Below are 16,076 nucleotides of genomic sequence, written 5' to 3'. Positions count from 1 at the left end.
CTTCACCTGGGGATGATATAATCAAAACGAGTTAACTGCACTGGAGTGGGTGACATTTGGACAATACTCTGTCATGTTCCATTCTGCTGTTGGCGACGGAAGAGGCTGCCTCTGACAGTTGACAGCAGCAAGCACATATGAATTACTGTTATCGTAAACAACCTCAGACATTTCTGTAGGAAATATTACAGAGTGACATTTGTTTTGCTGGTGTCTCATTTCAACTAATTCATCATGAGAAGTGTGCCCCATACAATCCTTCTAGAATTTGCAATGCAGTTAATCCCAGTTTAACAAAAACACTCATTAGGGAACAGCTTTTAATTTTTTCCTTCAAATAAGATCATGTTTCTTTCTAAGCTCACAGGCAGTGTATGCATGTGCATTTATCAGACATATATCATCTTGGACCTGTCTATCTTGATACTGCTCCTAAAAATGTCCATGACAGATTGTATAAGGCACAATTCTGTTATAATTTTAGTGTAAATATTTTCACAGCAAGACTTCACCACTGTTGTCAGTTTTTGTTATATTTATGTGGCTGGCTGGAGAGTTTATTCTGCCTCTTGTACAAATGCTTCATGTAGTGATTTAAAAAAATCATCTTGACCTGTGAAATGAGTAGAAAAGTTCAGGAGTTAATGTTTCTAGGGAAGTCCTATAGCTTTTGTAGAAAATGACAAGGTCTGTAAAGAATAAAGCAGCTTGCAGAATTCCCAGACAAAATATTACTCTGAATTGACAGATATTTTTGAGGGCTTATATTTGCCACTCATCTTGTTAAACTGTATTTCTTTTAGAGGCATTTCTGTGACATCACATCTGTTATCTTTAGAATGTTCCTGTCTCCATTAATTTTATAATTACTCCCTACAGGATAGAAATACTTGTTTTCACACAACTCCATCCTTCTCATTTTACTGCACCTTGTCTTTTTGAATCATAGAGTCATAGAATCCTTTCAGTTGGAAAAGACTTCTAAGAATCAAGTCCACCACTAACCAAGCACTGCTGAGACCACCACTAAACCACGTCCCTCTGCATCTCATCTACACATTTTTTAAATATCTCCAGGAACGGTAACTTACAGCCCATTCCAGCATTTAACAACCCTCTCAGTGACTAAGTTCTTCCTAATATCCAGTGTAAACCTTTCTTAGTGTCACTTGAAGTTATTACTCGTTACCTGGGAGAAGAGACCACTACAACCTCCTTTCAGGACGCTGTACAGAGTGATCTCTGCCTTCTCTCCTCCAGACTAAACTACCTCAGGTCTTACAGCTGCTCCTTGTAAGACTTATGCTCCAGACCATTTATCAGCTTTCTTGCTTGTCTCTGGACATGCTTCAGCACCTCAATATTTTACTTGTAGTGAGAGGCCCAAAACTGAACACAGTATTCTAGGGGTGGCTTCAGCAGCAATGAGTACTAGGGGACAGTCACTTCCTTGGTTCTACTGGTCACACTATTTCTGATACAATCCAGGATGCCATTGGCCCTCTTGGCCACCTGAACACACTGCTGGCTCATGTTCAGGCAAGTGTTGACCAACATTCCCAGATCCTTTTCCCTCCGGGCAGCATTCCAGCCACCTTGCCCCAAGCCTGTAACGTTACATGGAGTTGTTGTGACCCAAGTGCAGGACCTGGCTCTTGATCTTGTTAAACCTCATACCTCAGCAATTGATCCAGCCTGCCCAAGTCCCTCTGAAGAGCCTTCCTGTCCTCCAGCAGGTTCATGCATGATCTCAACTTCATATTGTCCACAAACTTGGACTTGATCGCCTCACCCGGGTCACTGATAAAGATCCTAAACACAATGGACCCCCACACTGAGCCCTGGGGAACATCACTGGTGACCAGCTGCCAACTACATTTAATTCCATTCCCGCTACTCTCTGGGTCCAGACATCCAAACAGTTTTCTTCCTACTAAAGAGTATGTCCATCTAAGCCATGAGCAGACAGTTTCCCCAGGAGGATTCTAATTAGTTGGCATCTAGGAGGATGGTCCTTAGAGGATTTCTCCAGGAGGATGCTAGTTATTTTTAGTTAATTAATTAGTATTTTGATCATAATTTATTCTTTAACTATTTTCCATTCAGAACTGTAAGGGTACTTAAGTACTCAAAAAAATACAGTACACACAAGCCAACATTCTCCACTGATGTAAATTGACAAAAGTCTGTTGAATAAAAATACTCACAGTATGAGAGATTTTTCAGTCTACAAAGCAATTCACTGAAAAGGAATGGTGTTTGGCTCCATCCAAATTCAATAACCTCCATGATTGGACTGGATACGTAATATTTTTTTGAAAGGATAAACGGAATGATAGGATACCAGGAGGTTTATTCAGAAAGTGGTTGCTTTCTGTTCAGCTATACTTTCATTGCAGGCTGATCAGTAGGGAAATTTGCACCCTATGATCCAGCACATCACCATATGATATCATACCTGGAAACAGCATTATAGCAGTGGTCTCTGTTCATTATTCTTCATTATTTAATAGTACTGAAATAAATGACAACCTGATCAGATTTTTGCATCATGAGTCAGTGGACACACAGATATAGCTGTACCAGACTACACAAGCTAAAGGGTATATTAATAGGACAAATTTGGCCGGAGGCTGTGTATGCAGCCTTGTTATTTCAACTAGGATTTTAATCTGTTGAAGGCCTAATGCTCCAATTTCACAGTGACTTGCTCTTCTCAGAGATATTCCATATCATTTGTATCTAACTAGGGTTGGTTTTCCTTTTAATGATTCACCACTTTTTTTTCTTGTATCAAGATTAATTCGGCTGCCTTCATGCAAATACTTCAGGTATACTGGGGCACAGAAAACCATCTGAGAGGCTCTCTTTCTCTTATATGCCTTTCTGTTTGTTTGAAGACATATGTGAGCATAGCTCAGTTTTCAACAAAAATGAAAAAGAAATTTGTGAAAAGGACCAAACAATGTTTTTCTAAACTATAATTTTGTGACTGACAAAGGGGAAACTTTGAGATTTACTGATAGTGAGCCACATGGTAATGAACTAGATCACTCCCCAACATGTCCTTCTCCTCTTCATGTAGAGGTGGCTTATAATCTTCATAGTGGTTGTTACCCACAATCAAAATGGAAGGGGGAAAAAAAAATAACAAGAAAGCAAAAAAGGCTCAATTCTGTTTCATTTAACCTCTTGTATTTCTGTTGTTCGTAGAAGCCTTCTTTACATTTTTAAGGTATAAATGTCTGAGAATTAGAAACTGAATATTTCTATTTTCTTATTACTTTACTTATTTTATAGCCAATATTGTAATTCCTTTCTCTGTGTGATTAAAAACAGTTTAAAATGGTCTCTGTGAAGCCTGATGAGGTCCATTCCATCAGAAACTCACTAAAATGAATAAATGCAAGAGTTTACTCAAGACTTTAAAGTGATGCTTTCCATTTGAAAAATAGACTCGTAGCCTCTGAGTTCAGTCTTCTGCTTATTTTTTGACTTATAAAGGTATTCCTACTTTCTTCAATCTTAAAACATGTCTGGTTGGTTTTTCCTCTCTTTCTAAATAGTTAAGGTCTTTGACATATCTTTAAGATAAGGTTTACATCTTTCTTTTTCAGCTTGTCTGAGGCCTAGTTAACAAATAGCATTATCATTCCAGAGCATTCTTTATGTTCTCCCTGCAGTCTGTGAAAATATCTGTCTCAGAGCAACTGCCAACTCTTCTGCCCTTGTCTTCTAACTAGACCTCCATTGTTGACTTAGGCTCTCCTTTGCAAGGACCACTCTTCAGTGGTAGATCAAAGTATATGATGTTGTCAGACCATCACCATGCATTCATTATGTAAAATAGCTAGAGTGGCGGTAACTCCAGATCCATTTCAATACAAAATACAGCAGTTTCTCCAGTACGTATTTATTAGCTTAAATTACTACAATATATAGTACATGCTTTTATTATTGAGATAGAAAGCCAGAAAATAAGTATTCACAGATACTTGGTCCATTTTTTGAGTTGGGGCTTTAAATAGGAAATCAGTGTTGTACATGTAATAAATATACACCACATTATTTGCAAAATCTGTTATAAGTACAAAATGTTAGCTCTGTTACATCTTGTTCAGCTAAGCAGACACGATTTAATTTCAAAAATGTTAATAATTATTAAAAACTTCTTGGAATAATAAATATAGTACTTATATTACTTCTTAACTGTACACTCAAAACAGCAGAATCCAGCAGCACCATACGAAGACAGAAATTGGAGAGTAGCTAATAGACAGAGAATTGGAAAAAGGTAGATGCAGTGGTGTTACTTGGTCTTTTCAGTTGTTACTTAACACAGAGTAAACTTCTGTAACTATCATCAAGTGTATTATCATTTGAGCTGCTGAACACAGAACACTCATTGTTGCCTTCACAAACTAGAGACCGTCAGCAGCCAGGAGAACTCAGGTGCACAAGCAGGTGGCTGAGTTCTGCTGCCCAGACTTGAAACATCTTGTTTTGTAATTACCTACAACTTCACTTTCTTAATAAATACATTGTATTTCATTTACCCTCAGATTTTACTAACTCAGCATTTAACTTTCCATCCACGTACTCTGTTCTGTACAGCATCATTGCAGAATTCTCCCTGCAGCCCTCAACAATAGAAAAGCCTCTAATTTATCAAGTCATATGCCTTCACCTGCCCAGACATTTTGAGATGTGGCCAATTTACCTTTCCTTGAAACGGCTTCTTGAAGCATCTCAGTTTGTACAAGTTTAGAAAGCATCTCAGCCACATGAGTTTGTGGCCACTCTTATTTGCCCTGATGCTTTCCAAGAGGATGAAAATAGAATTCATATAATAACACACGGAAATGACATGGATGTGGTTTAATATAGAGATGGTGGAGTCTGGGCTTTACTTTCAATGTGTTACCACAAGCTGAAAATCCAAGTATTAGAGAAGAGATAGATAAATACTTTTTTTTTTTTTTTTCCTGCAACATGGCCAGAAGAAGATAAGTAGACTCAGATTTGGAAGAAGGGAAAAAAGAAAACATATCCCCTAAGGTCCAGGACACAGACAACATCTCCACAGGACCTCTTTTCAAAGATAAAACAAGAAAGCTAATACCTCAAAAATTAGGAATGTGAAATAACTTCATGACGAGAGCAAATTAGTATGAAGCACTTTCAAAGCTATTAAAAAGCAAAGGCTATTACTGTCTGTTCCCAAAACAGTGCCAATGTAAATATCATGAAAATAGCTTATGTTTGAAAAGCAAGGTGTTTCACAATGAAGGCTGTTATTTCACTTTTAATTTGTCCTTTGGGATGTCTTTGTAACAAGTGTCTTAGACCCAGCTACACTGTGTCCTGCACTAGGAAGAGCTATCATATCCCAGTTGCTTTGCTTGAGTCTCTTGGCACTGTCTTTTTATCTCAGTAATAGTTTTGTTTTCAATTCCTCTGACTGGTGACTTGCGAGCTTAGATGAGTTCTTTATTTTTCCAATCTGAACTAGCCTTGGGTGTTTGCAAATTAGCTTAGGGTTGACTATGTGAGTGGATGCAGCCTCAAGGCCTCACTGTAATGACATATTCTCCACTTTTTATGAAGACTTCAAGGAGATTGATTCACATTACGAGTTATTTCCAAATAACACTGTCATTCTGGGGATCTGTACTCCCGTCCATCTTGCTGTATGTAGTTAGCAGTCATTTCTGAGCCAATGATAACTCGGATTGTAGAAGTGGATAAACTGGGAGCAGTGACAGTGTGGTTGAAAGCATTTGGGTAAACCATTCAGACAATACAGAACTGTTTGCAGTGTTTTCATTTCCTAAGGACATGCTGGCACTTTCCCTTACAAGGTTTGTATGGGAACTCTGGACTGCATACTTCCACTAGACATCATGGTTTTGGCTATGATGTTATCTAGCGGGACATATGTCTCTCATTTCTAAAAGACAAGCTCCTAGACCATGCTGAATGTATACCTGATCATTTCCCTTCTAGTCTAAGAAAGAATGCAGTTACACACATTAGTCTGAAACTTTTCAGTTTCTTCTGCTTGACAACAATGTCTTCTTTGAAAGAAAGACCTCTCCTTTTTTTAAGAGGACTTGTCTTGCAGGGGAAGTAAGGAAGTCGAATGTCTTTGATAACACAGTTAATCACTAAATGAACATGGCTATCTACCTCTGAAATACACTTAATTTTGAAAGATGTCAATAATTCTAAGTCTGAAGTGACCTACATTACACTTCAACTTGATATATCCTTTTTATTTTAAAAAAGTATGTGTATCAGGGTTATTTACATTTAGAAGAGTCAGATGTGTGGTTACACCTTCTTTTATAAAGAGATTTGTCTGCTCTTCATTCAGAAACAATGCTATCAAGCTATCTTTGAGCCCTGAAAAATGAAACCACTGTCTGCAACCTCAGTCTCAACCCCAGCTTTACACAATTAATAAAGGCTGCTGCCTTGTGAACATTGATTAAGTGGCAAGCAGGAGAATCATTAGTTCTGTAAATAGTTTCTTATAATGGCAGAGAGCTGAAATTAAAAGACTGTAGCCTTATCAAGCCATAAGTACATGACTACATTTAATGATAACTTGCTACATATTGAGCTTGATAACAAAGTATTTCAAATCAAGAACTTGACAGGTAAGTGAAGAAGGTAGTAATGGCTGGAAAATGTGTACCATACATATGCATTTAAAATTTTTGAGACAGGATGTCAAAATGACCTAGGACTAATTAAATTACTTATGTGGGAGCTATTTGTCCTCTGTCTTGAAGATGAAGGGACCAAGGTGCTGATCAAACTATTCATGCAAGTAACGGAATGTGCTTTCAGCATCTTTGCTCTGAACATGGAATTGTATGGGAATCAGAGGATGAAAAGTTGGGAATGACTCAGGAGAAACAGCAGGAGTGGAGCTCTGAAAAGCCTGGATCTTACTGGTCAAACCATGTAGATAAGGCAAAAAAATCTGACGCCAGTAAGAGGAAATCCAAAAACAGGTTTCCTCTATGAGGTATTGCTTGCCCTGTAAGGCCTCTTTTTTGGCATATCTTCTAAAAGAAAACCTGATCAGACCTGTGTATTTCAAAATCATACTCACTAAGCCAAGATAAACTGAAGAGGTAAAAGGCAAAATTGCATCATTTTTCTCAATTAAACCACTCATATTGCTTTATGTGTAATTACAAAATGGAATGTAAGTGCTACATACTGTAGCTGTTACTTGTTATGAATATTGATCTGAGCAGACAATAGAACAAAATGTCAACACAGTCCATGTTATTTTACTTGAAGAATTGTTGAATACTCTCATACTGACTAAAACAGTAAAGCATCAACATTCCTTGTGCCAGAGGAAAAGGTTCTGTGACCAAAATAAATTCTGGTCTTTTCAAAGCTTTACAGAGCTGCCCTTCACTGCCTCACAAGACATTAATATTTCTCCTTGATTTCTTTTCCATTTGTTATTGTAAGTAGTTGAACTAACAGTCACTTCATTAAATGAAAGTGTTTGGACGATGTTATGTCTGAGACACACAACACTTCCATGCCCACCATGTTCAATAGTACTCTTGCTTATACTGTCAAATACTTAGTATTTTCAGAGGTTTTTTTGAGATGTATGGTTAGAAGTACTAATATCTATTCAGACAGATAACAAATCAAATGCTAAAGTATTTGTCATCAAAAAGTATGCTTTTTGATATCTGGAATATTGCATATAAGTCTCTATTATCCCCAGTAAAGGAAAATAAACTTCTGTACTCACTCCATTATTTGCTTACACATCAAATGAATAAGTATAAAAATGTCATTGCTCAGTATCTATTATGTTTCTTGGTGACCTTAGATTGCTTTATTCTTTTAACATATTTTACCTTAAGTTATTTTTATTCATTTGACTTGTTTATTTCTAAAGACTACTACAAACTTCCAGACTTTGGCAAATTATACTTCATGTTAAAAGCAATCTGGTTCCCATTTTCCATTTGCTTTTAAATGTCCACTTTAAATTCCTATAAGCATTGTTTGTTTTTCCATTTTTCTTTCCAGTAATTCTTTCAAACTCTTGTTCCTGTGCTTGAAATACAAGTAATCAGAGAGAGAGTGGCCAAGTCTGGATTTTTCAAAGGGTCTAAAGTTGAGATGTCCTTTGTTGTTTTCAAGGTCTCTCTCTCCTTGACTCTCCTGTTTTTCTGAACTTCCTATTGTCTTCTCCAGTTCTCCCTCACTTAGGACTTCTTCCTTCTCATTGCAGTGGGACTCTCTGAAGCCCTTCATCATACATTCAGGTTTGTCAGATGAATCTTGAGCCACATACAGTTTGTCATCATGGTGGTACATGGCAGGGCTATACTGCTCTGCATCACAGCAGTTGTCTTCCTCTTCTTCCTGGCATGAGCTTCCCTTGGCACTCTCACCATCCGAATGGAATGAGATTACCTTCCCTTGGTTCTTCTGGGAAAGATCAAAGGGTTCTTCCTGTTCCAAGCTTCTCAAGACATTTGTCTGGGACAGAGCCATTCTTCCTCTTCCAAAACCTTGTAGTGGTTCAAGGGGAGGAGAAGAGGAACAATTTAAACATAGGAAATGTTACCATGTGATACGTGGTTAAAAAATAAAATGTGAAGAGGCTTTCTATTTCATATTTCATACTGTTTACATGTCACGGCAACTTCTTTGAGATACTGTTAAAAGCAATACTATTGTATACATATCACAGCAAGGTCAGAACACACCACACATTGTGCCGTACATGCCAGACACTTGAGAAGGGAGCTAGGAATAAAAGTAAAGTGGCCTGGCCTCTCATAAACTCTATTTTCAAACAAGCTTCCACACTTCATCTTGCCTATTTTTTTAAAAAATAAAACCTTTGCTCTAAAGTATCACAGGCCATAATCGAAGTCCCACTTTTTTTTTTTTTTTTAATATGTTCATGCTGTTGACACTCTGGTTCAAAGTTACTATTTTAAAAATTAAAAGACAGCCAAGTCTCAGCATTTTAGAATTTCCACTCTCCTTAATTTTTCATCCTTCTCCCACTGAGAGGCAACTCATGCCACTGAAAAGCTCTACATACTAGACAGTGCTTCAGCTTGAGGAAATCATTATAAACAACTGATGATTAAGGGTGGTGCAGCATAAGTCTGAGTGTAGTTGGAGATCCGGTTTATCTTAATATGTGTGAGAGTATCTCATCTCTGCTGGAAGTCAGATGTTACTCAGGAGGCATCTGTGGATTTAAATATGCTCTGAGCATCGTGACGCACCAAAGAAGATTTAGACACTGCAGGCATAATGCATCAAAACTCACTGTATTCTCCGTAATACATGACAAATCTAACTTAGTACACTAAAATTATTTCCTTTGTGCTTGTAGATATTGCCTAATTTTGTCTCTGTCAACTCTATCTGGTTTGTACCTCTGTGTTATTAGATATCTACTCTGAAAGGTCTCTTGAGACAAGTCAGTATCTTGGGGATCTCTGATCTGTAGCACTGGGTTAACATAGTTAATAACAGCCTCCTGGGCTTATGGGATTCACTCTCTTCCAGTAGCATTGGATATATGGTACAAGACCATGGATCTGTTGTACAAAATGCATCTTCAAATCTCTCAGAGACTAACCATTCTGAAAAATATTACCTTGAGAATGAAATCCTCTTTCCATGACGCCATGTTTGACTTTCATGTGCCTGGTTAGGTTCCCCTTCAAAGTGAATTTGCTGGGACAGTAGAGGCACTTGAAAGGCTTACTATCTGAGTGCAAGTGCATGTGTCCCATTAAATTGTGCATTCTATTAAATTCTTTTCCACACAGCTGTAAAAACAATAAAACAGAAAATTATTAGTTTGAAGGGCTATTGCCAAGGAGAGCATTTTTAAATGCTGTCTCTTCTCAATTTGAGCCATGGCAGCTTTTGTCTGCAATTCAGTTTTCAATGTAATGAACTAAATTCCTGCAAATAGGAATATGTATTTGAGTCTGATCTATCTATGGCTTTGTGCATTGGTGTCATTTTTCAAATTTGTTCACTAAGATACACAGTCATGGATTCCCCAAAAGCAGGGAATGTTGTTGTAAGGAAAGTTCTTAACTTGGCTGAAATTCAAAGTTCTGTCCTGCTGAATGATTTCATTTGTAGTTTCTAAGTCTATCTATTAAAAAAGAACAATGCTGGGCAGAGATGGAGATACAAAATGAAACCAATGAAGAGTTTCTGTGAATCAGTCAAAATATTATTTCTCCTTCAGTAGAAAAGTAATCGTTGCACATATTGCTTAAAGCTGAAAAAAAAAAACTGAATTCCTTTTTTTGTTGTTTCTTACTCCCCCTGTTTTCTCTGATCATCTTATCTTCTGTTTACCAGCTTCTGTGTTTCAGTGTCTCTGGTGAGTAAGCTGGAATTTAAACACTCATGGAGCTGCAAAAATGACTCAGCTTTCCCTGAAGCATGTTCCTGCCAGCTCAAGCCATTGATCCTGCAAGTTTCCCTTTGATGAAACAATAAGGGGGATTTTTTCATGGTTGTTGTTTATCTAGATGGGTTCTTTTGTAGTCTGGTCCTTATAAATTAAATGTATTCTCAAGGCCTAAGACTTTGACATCAGTATAACAAACTTCCAGTCTCACTTGTCTTCTGGTCTTTCCTTATCTGGATTTATTCACATTCAAATGGCTATTTCCATCCTCTGCAAACTTCTGTGCTGACTTTCTACCTCAGTTCCTTTTCTGGAATGGCTTTAGAGAAAAACTTTTGCCATCAGATTTTTTTTTTTTTTTATGATCTTTATTATTATGTGATCAGAATCACCATTACTGAGTAACCAAAACTTCTATCAAGCAGTGTATTCATCTGGAAGAAAATTATTAAACAGCAATTACTGACATTCTGCCAAATTTTTGATCTAGTTAGACTTATATTTACATTTTCTTGCTAGTCAGAAATTCTGCTATAGTACTTTTTGATTCAAATTTACAAAGCAATCACCTGTAATATATGGATGAAAGGTAGAGAGTGGGATGATCCTTGGTGAATTAGTACTGTACCCTTTGCATTTTAAAACATCTCTTGAGAGAAAATAGAACCACTTCATTAATATAAAAATGTGCAGGGGTAATGTTTCTAAATAAACCTAAAGCTAAGTCAATGCTGGGGAAAAAAGAAAGAATCTAGTAATATCCACTTGTTTTTAAAATAATATTTGCTCATCTGTGTAATTTCTATTCCGTGATTTGCTCTTTGTGATTTTGCTAAAGCGAGTAATCTAGCAAACGAATTTCTCAGCAAAGTGTTCACTAAGACAGTAGGGAAAAATCAAATATATCTGAAAATTAGTTATTGATTTGTAAGGAAGATATCTAATTCCAAGGGTCATCCATCCACTTAGAAAAGAGGACATCTCTGCATTCAAAGAAAGCTCATATGCTGGATAACTTACATTCAGGAAAGTTAATGCACCAAAAAAAAAATTAAAAATATGGAAGTTCTGGGAGGAAAAAAGAAGAGAAGAAACACTGATGAGCATAAAACATTTCCAAGAAAGAACAACAGCTGATAATACCTTGACATCTGCTGGAACAACTTATGACATGTCAATATTTCTTTCTACAGGAATACCAATAATAATAATTCTCTAATACTTTTTAGCAGAAGATTTCTGCTTATCTGCTTATATTGTGGCTGACATATGTTCTCAATGTCTTTTGCTTTTTGATAGTTAAATCTTTACTCTTCTGTGTAAACTGGTAATCAAGAAAAAATGGGATAATGGCTAAGAGTACTTCATGAAGATCTGTATCTCTATAAGGCATTAAGTGTTAAAACAGACCTAATAGCAGCATTTATTTTGTTGCTGTCAAGGCCAGATTTACTTCTCTTTCTTCATAATGAAAAGATCGGGGATTTAAAAAAAACCAGTTCCTTACAGCATGAATTTTTGTTTCTCTGAGTAAAGGGAGTAGGTTTTCCATGTCTTGAAGACACGCGCAGCCTTAGGGATATATAATGTGTTCTTGTCCTGAAATCTCCTCTGGGGACGTGAGGAAATGGTACTAGAGTGGTGAGGTGTGGCAGGAAAATGAAAGAAATGCAGATATAAAAGTTGTTCTTTTGGAATGATGGCTTTGTGTGGCATGTTCTCTGAGCAACTTATTGTTTTCCAAAGGCACAAACCAACTTTCAGTGTTCACTTTCAAGAGGATGAAGGCGGTATATTTTGGTCTCATGTGCTGTAAGACAGCAACTCAGATCTAGATAGTGCCTAATGAACAGCCTGAGTCTGCAGACAAAAATAGGAAAATGTACAAGATTTTCCTCCTCTGTGACAGGGCAGCAGTGTGAATACCGATGAGCTGAGTGCGAAAGACGACTCTGAGCCAGTGGCACAGGAGGGAGTTCCAGCAGAACTCACAGCAGCGCACTTAACACTCAAGGAGATGTAAAGCTCATGCAAGAGGTCTTGGGATAGTGGGAACAACATGGTTTACTTTGTGGACCTTTTGATAGGCTGTATTCTTTAGACAAAACAAAATTCAAGCCTTAAATAGAAAGACCACAGCTACAAGGCTGCTGAATTCACTTTATTGCACTGGCTTGTGAAATGTACTTCAGAACAGGTTGTTACAAAAGCTAAATTTCAACGTTAGATATTATCTTCCTAAGCTACCACATGAAGTATCACCTGCTTAGATTTGTCAGTCTGTTTTGCTTCTTCCCAAAGTACTCATCTGTTTTGACTCCTGATGTAAACTCACGATTTTAGATAGGAAAAAAGCAGTGTTCAAAACGTTTGCTGCAAAACTTATTTAGCTGGGCTGGACAAGACTTCCTTGCGTTCTTTACTGGAGGTCTGAAACATTGCTGATTTCAATCCTAAAAGCTCCTGTAAATTTCACAGAAGCTTCCTCTATAAATCAGAAACCACTGTTGGACCAGCTGGTGCAACTCCTTCAGAACCCTTCAATGTCTTAAAAAAAATAAATAAACAGACTCAGGCCTTTAAACACCACAGAGAAGTTCACGCTTCAGAGAAAAATCATGGATCTAGGCTGCAGCTGAATGAGGAAACAGAAGGGACAACTATTTGTTACTCACTCACTTCAGATAGTCTATGCTTAGCTGTGATTAGACACATAGGAAAGCCTCATGTTTTCTTTTGCTGTGAGAAAAAGGTAAAGAAAACCATTGCATGTGGTGAAGTAGAAAGGCTACTGCTGTGCTTTTTTTCCTTTGCATTCTTCTTCTTTTTTTTTTTTCCCTTGGTAAAAAGGGTGTTTCTTTCCTCAAAGAGAGAAGGAGAGGGAGAAAGACTGTAAACTGTCCAACAGGACCGTGAGAAAACAGGAAGCTTTGAAAAGTACAAGAGAAAGCAAGATGAAATCTATTTGCAGGCGGTTCCCCGGGGACATGTGAGCCATTGTTAAGCAGGCTGTTCATACAGCTATATCCTTCCTTCTGCTGAGGAGGAGCTTGGTGCCAAAAGGCTGCTATCTGGTCATTGCCTTAACCCTCTGAATACCAGCCAGAAATACTTGCTCAAGTCTTTCAGGGGGTCTTAAGAGAGGTAAGGAATGTTTCCAACACCAAAGAGCAATTCCTGATTCTCCCTTCTCTTATTGTTATGATCTCTACTCTGTTCAGGGGCACTGATGTTGATCCATACCCCTGCAGCCATAGGAGAAGCTGGTTCACTGTGCTTGCTTGTTTCTTTTCTCCCAGAAACACTGGGTGGCGAAAGAGATAAAAAAAAAAAAAAAAAAAAAAACAGGTGTTCCCATACAGCTTTTGTTAGTGTCTGGAAAACATAACAGTAATACTACAGTTCCAAGTTCAAACTATTGCCATCTCAAAGTTCTAATAGCCTGTCATGATCAAACTCTAACTTGAACATAAGCTTCCAGCTAATCTGCACATACCTAAAACACAATTTGGGTCCAGGTACCTCATTCATAACAGCTGATCAAACAATTCAGTTTACTTTCTGAAATTTGGGGGGTTAGAGGATGACTTTAACCAAGAAGGAACAAAAGACAGGTTTACAGGTGTTCTCAAATAATTAAAGTCTCCCGTAGTTTATTGACATGAAACTACCTAAGCACTTCAGTAACAGAAATGATTTTAACAATATGGAATAACATAGGTCTTAGGGTACAAAATAACATTTTAATATGACATAAATTAAAATAAAACAAAACTCCGAAGTTGAAAGAGTTATTTTTTCAAATTGAAATGCTTCAAAGTTATGAAAGAAAAATAAGGAGGTAAAAGAGATTCATTTCAGTGTTTTCTTCTTAAAATTGTCACCGAATGCCATATTTTCCTATGACATTTTTGAAGTTCTAGATTTTTCAAGAGAAAATAATTTCATTTTAAATTTCTCAATCACAACTGCTTCTATATGAAACCTTCATTTTAAGAAAATCTTTAACTCTGTAAAGATGTTGGATGAAAGAGTACTAGAAATTTCTTTCATATCAGTCTTCAGTTACTTAGGTTTAAACTGGATTATATGCTAAAACCTGCAACCTTCAGTTTCACTAGGTGTGACTACAGTAATGAAATAGATAGGACTGACAGAGTGTCCATGTTGAGTAAGAGTGTAAACATGAATATTTCATAAGAAAGATATTAGAGATGAATATGGATTAAGAAAGCAAAAGCCTCAAAGGTTTATTGGGAAGGAGCAGAAGAGAGGATGGAAAGGGAATGTTGCACTGCGGCTGTCTTTGAGTCCTTCCCTGAACTATGGCACAGTATAACATCACCATGTGAAATTGTGGTTGCTTCTTTTCCAAGGTTTACTGTGGCATGTACCACCAAGTCTGTTTTTAGTCAATGTTTAAAGCTATTAAGCAGTTAGACTTCTATTTTGGATGGCTGTACTAAGCAAAGGACAGGTATGTTTCTTGTCCTCAGTCGGCTGTGGCAATTAAATTCTCAAAAGAAGAAAAAATATTTCGGGATGGAAGATACTGGTACTGAGGAAGGGAGTAAACCACAGATATTTACCGCTGTTATTTTGTCCTACATAAGCAGAACCTGTATTAAGAAATAAAAACAGGCTGGTTTATGTCAATCTAAATGCAACTGCAGTATGTGTTGGTAAGTCTTGGTTTTCTAGCTATACCATATAACAAGATGATAATATCACAGAAATACCCAGTGAGTTAAGGTCTCTGACACCAAAGGCACTTACCTTGCATTTAAAGGGCTTGACATCAGAGTGAACAATCATGTGGGCCTTGAGAGTCTGCTTTTGCACAAAGCTCTTGAAGCACAAATGGCATTGATAAGCTCTGATATTGGTGTGGATCAGGACATGTCGCTTCATGTTGGCCAGCAGAGTAAATTCCCGGCCACAAATCCCACATTTGTGCTCTTTCACACCCTGTAAGAAAAGAAAAAAAATCAGAAAATTCTCTAGGTGGAAAATTTTCTAGATCATTTCATCTTCAGTATAGCAATATATGAATTATTCATTCTGCATTGGCAAAGCAGGTAATAATTTATTCTACTTTTAACATTATTTGCTCAAGTAATAAATACTTCTGTATTTTTTTTGTAGCAATTTCTTACAAGAGTTCGAGAAGTAGAGAAGGAAAACAAAATGTAAGCTTAATGAAATAATGAGTTTTGTTTCTATCAGTAAGGTTACAAACCACTGAGACATAGTCGATAGCAGAGGTTCTGTCCTACTCTGCTGCTGATGTAAAGTATCGCTCAAATGTGTACCCTCATTGACCAAGAGTAAAAGCCAACCACATAAGAGACTAAAGAAGTGCTTGCCTTTGATAACTTAATGTCATTCACTTCTAAAGAAGACAAAGTCGAGTTTTGAAGAAAGCTATAGAAAATAATCTGGAGTAACAAGTCAGTAATCAAGCAACGTCACCAAATCAAGATAGACATGTTACACTCAATGAAGAAAATGTTACACTCAATGAAGAAAAATAACTGTTTGTTCTTAGTGGGACTTGCATTAGCCTCAGTGGACTAATCTTACTTAATCTGACATTTGCAAAGTATTTCTAACATCTTTTAGATCA

The 16,076-nt window shown here is 37.1% G+C and overlaps 1 protein-coding gene across 4 annotated transcripts in view; it reads right to left on the bottom strand.

Moving 5' to 3' along the window:
* Nucleotides 1-3,897: 3,897 nt before the first annotated feature.
* The window catches only part of ZNF366 (zinc finger protein 366), a 32,669-nt gene continuing 20,490 nt past the window's right edge, over nt 3,898-16,076 (bottom strand). For all 4 annotated transcript variants that reach the window (XM_062017862.1, XM_062017861.1, XM_062017864.1 and 1 more), the window contains 3 exons: nt 15,227-15,418; nt 9,674-9,848; nt 3,898-8,564 (listed from right to left, as the gene is read on the bottom strand). In XM_062017862.1, the coding sequence (XP_061873846.1) occupies nt 8,032-8,564; nt 9,674-9,848; nt 15,227-15,418 (900 nt within the window). In that variant the 3' untranslated portion in view covers nt 3,898-8,031. The remainder of the gene's footprint in view (nt 8,565-9,673; nt 9,849-15,226; nt 15,419-16,076) is intronic.

The sequence above is a fragment of the Colius striatus genome, chromosome Z, assembly GCF_028858725.1.
Source record: "Colius striatus isolate bColStr4 chromosome Z, bColStr4.1.hap1, whole genome shotgun sequence".
NCBI lineage: Eukaryota > Metazoa > Chordata > Aves > Coliiformes > Coliidae > Colius > Colius striatus.
The sequence above is the reverse complement of the archived record's forward strand: the minus strand, read 5'-3'. Positions and strand labels throughout refer to the sequence as shown.